Source organism: Sinocyclocheilus rhinocerous, unplaced genomic scaffold, assembly GCF_001515625.1.
Source record: "Sinocyclocheilus rhinocerous isolate Xijiao unplaced genomic scaffold, SAMN03320098_v1.1 scaffold401, whole genome shotgun sequence".
Lineage (NCBI taxonomy): Eukaryota > Metazoa > Chordata > Actinopteri > Cypriniformes > Cyprinidae > Sinocyclocheilus > Sinocyclocheilus rhinocerous.
In genome coordinates this window covers 280118-289770 of record NW_015624202.1, presented here as the reverse complement: position 1 = coordinate 289770, position 9653 = coordinate 280118, and the positions used below count along the sequence as shown (strand labels likewise).

Below are 9653 nucleotides of genomic sequence, written 5' to 3'. Positions count from 1 at the left end.
GATTCAGTGCGCGTTAAGGGCACTGCGCTTTGGCGTTTTTAAGACCTGGGACAGTCTTGCGCACGTGCTCTCAAGTGGCCAAGGGTAGCCTACTGCACAAGGCAAGAGTAATGTAAAGAGAGTCAAACCTCGTTTCGCTCGAGAGGGAGGAGCGGATCCTCGTGACTCCGCCCCCGTGCGCGGCGCATCATCAGGTGACGCAGGTTTCATAAAGCCCCGCGCGGCGCGTCCGCTCCAGCATCAGCAGCGGCGGCGACGACGGCACCGTCATGGCGCGGGAGTCTCCATCCTCATCGCTGTGTCTGGAAGAAACGCGCACTCACTCGTTCCCCTAGTGTACCCCCCGCGAGCCAGCAAGGTGATGCAAGCCCTCCACAGACCCGGGCTGCACCGCACACCAGACGCCGAGCTTTGGCTGGACCGGATGGCGGACCTCCAGAACCAGAGCTCTGCGAACGGCTCCGAGCTCAGCCGCTTCAGCAACCTGGAGGACATCAACCTGCCCGCGGACGGCACGCTGGAGCTGCGCGTCATGATCTCCATCGTGTACTCGGTGGTGTGCGCGGTGGGTCTGGTGGGCAACCTGCTGGTCTTCTTCCTCATGAAAGTCCGGCAGGGGAGGAAGAAATCCACGATTAACTACTTCATCATGAACCTGGCGGTCACGGACTTCCAGTTCGTCCTCACGCTGCCCTTCTGGGCCGTGGACATGGCGCTGGACTTCACCTGGCCGTTTGGACACGTCATGTGCAAGGTGGTGGTCACGGTGACCGTGATGAACGTGTACGCGAGCGTCTTCTTCCTCACCGCTATGAGCGTGACGCGCTATTGGTCTGTTGCGTCCGCGCTCAAGGACCGAACGCGCAACAAGCGCTGCTCTGTGAAGCTGGTCAGCGCGCTTCTGTGGCTCCTAGCCACCGTTGCGTCGGTCCCCACGGCGATCTTCTCCACGGTGAGCTCGATCAGCGGCGTCAAGCTGTGCCTCCTGCGCTTCCCCAACGGCCAGCACTGGCACGCTCTCTATCACCTGCAGAAGATCCTAGTGGCGTTTGTGTTTCCGATGCTCATCACAGTCGTGTGTTACCTTCTCCTGTTGCGCCTCATTCGCCTGCGGAGCATGAACAACAACCTCCCCAAGCGCGGTCCCCACGGCGATCTTCTCCACGGTGAGCTCGATCAGCGGCGTCAAGCTGTGCCTCCTGCGCTTCCCCAACGGCCAGCACTGGCACGCTCTCTATCACCTGCAGAAGATCCTAGTGGCGTTTGTGTTTCCGATGCTCATCACAGTCGTGTGTTACCTTCTCCTGTTGCGCCTCATTCGCCTGCGGAGCATGAACAACACCCTCCCCAAGCGCAGGTCCAGAGTCACCAAATCCGTCACGATCGTGGTCTTGTCCTTCTTCATATGCTGGCTGCCCAACCACGCCATCACCTTCTGGGGAGTCCTGGTCAAGTTTAACGTGATCCACTGGGATAAAGTCTACTACACGCTCCACACGTACGTGTTCCCGGTCACCATTTGCCTGGCGCACTCAAACAGCTGCTTGAATCCGGTCTTGTATTGCCTCATGCGCAGGGAGTTCAGGAAAATGCTCAAGGACTTCTTCTGGAGGATTTCGTCGCCCGCGATCGCCAACAGCTGTCAGATCCGCCCGTTCTCGGGAACCGCGAAGGAGCGCGACGACAGCCAGGCGGCGATTCCTCTGAACGTGATGGAGACCGAGGAGTACAGATTGTCGGTGGTGAACGGGCAAACCGACGCGTTACCGTCCACGGACTGCGCCGTTAAGAGGTAGACGCGCGAAGCCGTGCGTAAAAGCGCGCTGTTTACTTGAGTTACAGTACTGGAGGACATTCTGCAAACTCTACAAGGATGTCGTTCGACCCTTTTTTTATTATTCTTTCAAGTGATGTTTCAAGATGTTGCATCCCTAAACGTTCGTGCCAAATTGTCTTTTGCAAACCGTGCGTCCGCTGCAAGCCACAGTGCTTTTTAACGCTTCTGTCCACGTTTCTGAATTTAAAAGAGTGCTATTATTCCGTGTAAACGTGCGCGGTGAAGCAGACCTGGATGTACAGAGTATCGAATTATCGAAATAAAATATTGGGCTTACGCTGCAATGCAATTATTTATAGTTTTCACTTTTACTCATGTTTGGAGGAAATACTTTTGCATTAAAACTCGAAAAAAAAAAAAAAAAAATAGACAAGATTTGACGAGAATTGTTTATGCATACAATTATTATAATAAGTATAAACATTATGATATAATACGACTATATAGTTGTTGTTATTATATCTTATCATTACTTATTAGAAATATGTGGCCATTTCCTCATTTATTATCTTATACACGTTCGGAGTAAAATATTATTGCTTCATTGCATTAAAAAAACAATAAGCTACACACACACACACATATATATATGTTTGAGCTATTTTAAATGTTTTGACCAACCCCATCTTTTCACTTTTATTCAAATTTGGAGTAAGATTTTGTTTGCATAAAAAATACTCGAAGATTGAAATAATTTTTAATGAATGCTCATACTGTAAATGCACCAGATTTTAAAGCAGCATTATTCCTAGCTGGTTTCCGACCTCCTTTTTGTTGTTTGAATCTATTGCCTGGAAATTCTGAAATAATTAAAATGTATTGCTCATTTGAAATGTAATAAAGCTGTGTCAATGACCTCAACCATGTGAAGGTGATGGTCCGATAGGAAATGAATGTAAACAGTGTTACTATGTTGTCCATTTGAAGGCCATAATAAAGTCCTGTCTTATCATAGCAATGTTTGTTTTCCTCATAAGCACAATTACAAAGTTAACTTTTACTGTTATTCCATCTAATTAACATTTGACAGCAGGTCTGTGGTTTAGGGAGTAACGTACTCTACCGCAACAGATTTACTTCAGTTTATTATCTCAACACAGACACATAAACCCATGCAAACAATAACACGACAACAGGGGGATTTATGAGCTCTGTGATGCAAAGACGGTTTGCTTCACAAAACAACAGTTTGCTGTCAGTCCTTGCTTCTTATAGGTTATAAGAAACATGTTTTTACACAGAGAGAGGAGCAGTGGGCATTTAGTGATCCACATACACATTTATTATTTTTTTAACCAGAAGGTTGAGAGAACACTACATTTATTTCTGAGAAATGTGATTCATGCCATATAAAATAATACTCTCTCTATAACCACAAGAGGGCACCGTGATCCCAATATTAAAAACAAAACCAATAATCTAAAATCTTTACTACTTAAGACTGTATAAATAAACAGTTTGAAAGTTCAGGAAAGTCAACTTTAAGCCAACTATTAACCTTTAAGTGAAAAAGTCGCACATCTGGTGACTCTGGAAACAATCCCACGGTTGTTAGTTAATGATTGAAGCAGTCTGGCAGGTATTTTATCAGTTAAATATGGTCATGCTTGTGTAGTTATTTCATTTTTGCTGTTTTAGGAAGATTTAGATGCTGTGATATCTGTGGTTTTCAGCTGGAATGACATTCTGCTACTGATTTATTGCAGCTCTGAAGTTTGTTCAGCATCAGCCGGTCAGAAATGTCACCATCTTTGCAAAACCCTCGTCGTTAATTTGCACGTCATACGTCACGCCGGCTTCACTCAGCAGCTCGTCCACTGTGACACAAACACAGACAGCAGGATTTCACTAGATTTATAGATGTGTTTAACATGCTGCATTTGACATGAAAAGTTGGAACTTGTATAATCATGAACTGGTTCATTTAGAGATTTGGGGCTATTTTACTTCCATAACATGTCTTATTTCAGACTAGTGGAAAGAAAACATCTTTAATACACATTTAAGTGTTTATTTTGTTGCACTTCATCTATACGTGTCTGCAGATTTTGATTTGAATGACTACGAGTTTGTTTCTTCACTTCAGCAGCACTTACATTCACCAAATTTACAATTTTATTGATTTTTGATTTTAATGGTTACAATTTTGATTTTATTGAAATGTATCTATTTGCATCTGTAGATTTTGTTTAAGGCCATTTTCTAAAAATGAGTTTGTTTCTCCACACTTCAGCAGCACTTGCATACACCAACATTTACAGTTTTATTCCTATCTATATTCTGAAGACTTTAATAGAGGGATTTGTTCATATATCATTCACATTGGATTATATAACATTTTATTTTAAAAAAAAAAGTGTTTTTTTTTCCTTTTCTCCCTCGTCTGTTGACAGTATTTTCTAATTTATGGAGTGTTAAAAATAGATATCTAAAATCCGCACTAAAAAACCATTAACTCAACAATGTCAACAAAATGAAATAAGAATTTTGAACCTGGCTTCATAAATTTCATAAATTGCGGTGACTGCTCTAAAATATGAGACACCAGTGTTTCAGGAGTTTAGGACACAGAATAGGACACTCGCTTATTCAAAAACAGTTTTATTTCCTATTTGGGTTTATTTATATGCTTTATTTTTTTTAAGATTAACTGTTTTTTTCCAAGCCATTGTTAGATGCCAGTGTTTCCTGTCATAACTATGCAAGATTTGATTTCAAAAACAGTATCATAGCATTAAACTATATCTTATGAATTTAAATCTGTATTTAAGCTCAGAACGATCTCAAAGTAAGTCTGATTTTGTGGTGGCTGTGCTTTAAAATTAAATTATTATAATCTTAATTCAAGCGATGAAGGATTTTGAAAGTGACAGTAATCAGTGTTGAATAATACTACATGTTTGAAAATGATTTAACAGTTGAAAACATTACAAATTTAGAAAAGTCATCAAATGTAATCAGTTACATTAATAAAGAAATTGAAATAGTTACACTACTTATTACATATTCAATAGGGTAACTTGTAATCTGTAACCTATTGCTTTTCCAAAGTAACCTTCCCAACACTGTGCACAATGCATTGTGGGTAATGTAGTTCTATCTCCCCTGTGCCCTTTGTCTGAATCAGATTTACCTTCCTGATCCGTGAGTCGCTCTCCAAAGCCTGTCAGTCTGGCCCTGAGCTCTGCCGCTGTGATAAAGCCTTGTTTGCTCGTGTCCATTAACCTCACGGCCTGCAGGACCTCGGCCCGCGGGTTCTCCTGCTGGATCTGCGCATGCATCACGCTGAGAAACGTGGAGAAGTCCAACTCGCCTCTCTTATCTGGGACAGGCAGAGTCAAAGCGCTTTGCCAAAAAGCTTCAGATACAGAAGCCGTTTGATCACAGGCTGAGAGTTATATTTATTGCGGAGGGTTTATATTTAGTTCATTGCATCACGTTCGTCAAGCTGGGGTTCATTTCATCAGCGGCACCACATGTGATGTCAGTTCAAATGACACTTCCTTCAATTAAAATCATTGTGAGCGTGTAGCGTGGGACTTTCAGTGCTCTGTTTTTCTTCCAGGGGACTCTATAAACCATCTGTCTGCGTTCACTGGCTTTATCTGGATGTGCACACTGAGGTTTGCGGTTGTTATTGTTGAGTTTCATCCACGTACTCCTACAGATTTCAAGTTTATTTAACTTAGTAAGCCAAGTTTACACTGTTGACTTTACCTGGGGCTTGGAAGTTTAGCAGGACATTCACGCGACAACGTAACACAGACGTGAGTCTTTTGTTTGGATGTTCAAATACTTCCAGTATCTCAGCTTAATGTTCAGAGTCACTGCAAGTCAGCCAAGTGATCATTTTCATTGAGCTGCTTGATTTAACCAATAGAGAACTAAAAACCCCATTCATTTTCTCCATAGAGGAATTGATTTTTATTCAATTAACTTAACAGTAATTTTTTTTAACAGTAACTGTATTTGTTATAGCACTCTATACAATAAGGATTGTTTCAAAGCAGCTGTGCATTAATAAAAGAGGAAAATAACAGGTGTTAATCACGCAAAATTAATCAATTATGAAAATTTCAGCTGTAAAGCAGCTGTTATTTTAGTATTATTTATATGCTAGTTTTTATGACTATTTTGCATCACCTTTTATTTTTAAATATTCAGTTCTCATTTTAATTGTTTCATTTTTAGTAATTCTGTAATGTGCTTTTGTCATTTTATTAGTTTTTCTTTCTTCTTAAATATTACTATTTTCATTTAACTTATTTTAAAATCAGTTTCAGTTTTAGTTTAGTTTTTATTTATTTCCAATTTTTGTTCATTTCGGTTAAAAAATATCATTTTTGTTAACGCTGCTCTACAGAAGCAGAAAAGTGTCATAATTAAGCTTAATTCAGTTTAATGTTGATTCAATTCGGTTCAATAACAGTGTCAATGTTGCAAAGTTCATCAATTATTATGCTAAAGCAGAAATGAATTCGTTTCATAATGGATGAACTTTGCAACAATGACATTTATTGAACTGAATTGAACTGAACTTTAAATAAAGACCAGTTGTGAGCTAGGAAGTTGTTAATCAGTGGTATTTGATTCTGTTGAAGCCATCAGCCTGCAATATTTCAACTTATTTTTTAAAATACTGACATTCAACAGCAGAATTCAGTGAGAATCTCAACAAGCAAATCACGCCAAAAGAGCTTCACCCACTTCTATGAAGCACTGCAAATGTTATATTTGTGCTAAATATAAAATATATCGTTTCTATAAACTTAATCAACATCTTTAAAGCAATAGTTTATATTTATCCATTAGTATTATTTTGATTGTATCATTTGCAATAAATGGTATTGTAGTTCTTTCCTTCATTAAAGCCATTACACTGTCATTGTCTGATTTTCAAATACTTTTTTTGCTTCAAATGCTTGCTTCAAAGTGTGTAATGTTGTGATTCACCTCAACACTGGTTGGTTTGGTTCATAGGTTATAACTCTTTTACAAACACTATTTAAAAATCCCTCAGGGAAAAAACTTCAGGCTGCTGAAAAAGTGGGCGGGAACATTTGCGCTCTAGAGTGAGTTTTGGGCGGGGCTATCATTTTGACTGACAGATGGAGAGCAGAAGGGGAGGTGTTTAGGAAAACATCAGTGTTTTTGTAGCTCACAAGCCATTTTACTTAAACGAACATGATGATTTCCTGCTGATTACAGAACCGGCTTTACTAACAAAATGCGCATGACAATCGCATTCGATTAATCGTGCAGCCCTAGGTTGTATATACTATACCGATTTCATGGGTCAGCAAGTGTCTGTCGAGCTCTTGCAGGGTCGGACAGCAGCCCAGAGATCTCATGACCGTCAGCAGATCCTGCGCCTTCATTTTACCACTGCGCTTCTGGTCGTACAGCGAAAAACACTCTTTATACTCTGAAGGAAGACACAAACGTACTGCTATACACAGAAAGTGTAGTATGCAAACATTTGAAATGTAACACCTTACCCAGATTAACTTTGAAATGCATCCAGATGACAGATCAAAACGCTTTTTGTTTGATAAGGACTGGATACAGTTTGGCAAAGAATCTCTTTAATCCCAAATGAAGGATTTGTTCTGGCATAAACTGAGACGACCTGTTTAGGAGGGACTCAAGATTACAGCATTATCAACGACAGCAGGTGGACGAAGGAATCAAAGCCAGACAGTATGACACAGTGGAGCGTTCAAGATTTCCTTGCATTTCTGCAGTGTATGTCTTTGTGTAAATTGTGCATTATCGGTCTTGTATTTATTCTAATATTTTGTACCCATTTGAGCTCCATGTTCAGTTCTCTCTCTGTTTCTGCATCAGAGGATCTGCATGTGTTTGTCCTGCAGTAATCGGTCAGTTGAAGTCCAGTGACCGGCAACAAAAGCCACATTGTTTCCAGTGAAAGAATAAAATACTGAAGGGCTTCAGTGCAATATTATAATCATATATAATAACCTCCTATTAGGCCTATAACAGCAATAAACATTTATATAATGTTTAGCAGATGTAAATAATTAAAAAGATCATGAAGCTTTCATTCATATAAAGGCAATAATCATATTTGGTTGGTCTATTAACCATTTTATGAAAGCTGTAGCCTAATAGGTGTTCAGGTAGGCTAATAGTGGCTCAATCTCTACATTAACCTGTATTTTTGGCTTGTGTTAAAGATATACATCTGTATTTATCTAACTAATCAGATAAAAACAATCACATAGTGTGTCTGTACGAAAAGTTTAGCATAATCTTGAGAGCTGCTTACCGTTGATTTGATCTTGACTGAGGAATTTCGCCTGCAATGACATAAGTATACATAGAGTAAAATATATTTTTGTTTACATGGAAATAATACGCAAAGAGCAGAAGCTAAACTGACCATGTCCACTTGCAGACCTGCTCTACAGTGCTACAGTCAGCTGTTTGTAATGAGACTAACTTTAATTCCTGAAGGCGGCGCTAGACGGCACAGAGAGACGAGTCTCCATTAACTTCAACATTTTAATAAAAAAAATATTTGTATGCCAAAACTTACTTTGAAAAATCCAATACAGCGTATATCATCCAATCGACCAGCGATAAGGAAATAAAGGGGCGTCACGTGACAGCAGCGTTTACGCTCTTCAGCTGAATTAAATTTTAATAAACACTGTATATTTAAAATATACTGTGAAAATATACAAGTAGAATTATTAATATTAATATAGACCTATAATGCCTGACCAAGTAGAGAGGGCGATGAGCCTTGCCCATTTTATCCATGGCAGTAGGCTACACATCGTGTTTATTTTAAAGCAATGCTTTCTTTAAATCATTTAGTTTTTATTTTATTGACTTAATTTAAATACATCATTAATAAACAAAATATTTTTGAGGAAAGACATCACAGATGAATGGGGTAAAATTAACAAATTAATAAATAACACTTCCCCAGGGCAGACCCCAGTCGATTAGTACAGTAAGACAGTTGTTTTGTATTACAAGTTTTCTGAAAGGTTTTTTTTTTTTTTATGAAAGCTTTATTAAATATGCACTAATTAGCCTACATTTTCGGGTTTTTACAGAGGGGATAAAAAATTTATCTTTTTATCACTTCATAAATAAGAAAATGCTGTCAACAGACAGAATAAAATCATTTTCACCATATTTTAGGAATAAAATGTTGTATGAAATCAGGCGAATGATATATGAACAAACAATTCTATAAAAACCTTCAGAATATAGGAATAAAACAAAGTTTGGTTTAAGTGCTGGTGAAGTGGAGGGAAAACTCACAGCAAGATATGTATTGGAATTGAAAACTACAGACACAAGTAGATAAAGTGCAATACAATAAACACTTAAATGTGTATTTTAGATGTTGTATTTCCACTAGTCTGAAAGAAGACACGTTATGAAAGCAAAGCAGCTGAAAAATCTCAAAACTGACCGGTGCATAAAAAAACAGTATTTTTGCCTGTAGTGTCTTCCCTTAAAAAATATTATACACTATGGAAAAAATGTAAAAAAAAAAAATGCATCTTCAGAAAAAAAAGTAAGGGAAAACCTTCACACAATGAGGTAGAACATACATTGTTTCTTTAACAAATCATTCAACAAATCAAAAAGAAGAAATGTCAGTTTGTTAAAGGGGTCATATAATGCTACATGCACTTTTACAAGTTGTTTGAACTGAAATGTGTGTTGGCAGTGTGTGTACACAACCACCCAGTGGTTTTTTGTTAATCTACTAAAATCTTTACCCCTTTCTCAAATCGAGCCGATCTCAGATGCCTGTCTGTGTGATGTCACA

General features: G+C 39.2%; 2 protein-coding genes across 3 annotated transcripts in view; one reads left to right on the top strand and one right to left on the bottom strand.

Moving 5' to 3' along the window:
- The first annotated feature begins 249 nt into the window (after positions 1–249).
- LOC107738705 (relaxin-3 receptor 1-like) lies at positions 250–2403 on the top strand. The gene is made up of 2 exons (XM_016550517.1): positions 250–1128; positions 1343–2403. Exons 1-2 carry the CDS (start codon positions 362–364, stop codon positions 1794–1796), a joined length of 1221 nt encoding a protein of 406 aa, XP_016406003.1. The 5' UTR covers positions 250–361; the 3' UTR covers positions 1797–2403.
- Positions 2404–2900: 497 nt separating this feature from the next.
- The window catches only part of calml4b (calmodulin-like 4b), a 15955-nt gene continuing 9202 nt past the window's right edge, over positions 2901–9653 (bottom strand). The window contains exons 1-5 of one of the 2 annotated variants that reach the window (XM_016550439.1): positions 8241–8295; positions 8127–8157; positions 7122–7262; positions 4971–5159; positions 2903–3654 (exon numbers count right to left, since the gene is read on the bottom strand). In XM_016550439.1, coding sequence (XP_016405925.1) covers positions 3563–3654; positions 4971–5159; positions 7122–7262; positions 8127–8157; positions 8241–8243 — 456 coding nt within the window. In that variant the 5' untranslated portion in view covers positions 8244–8295 and the 3' untranslated portion in view covers positions 2903–3562. Of the gene's footprint in view, positions 3655–4970; positions 5160–7121; positions 7263–8126; positions 8158–8240; positions 8296–9653 lie in introns of those variants that run through there. The other variant, XM_016550431.1, reaches the window with a different exon arrangement.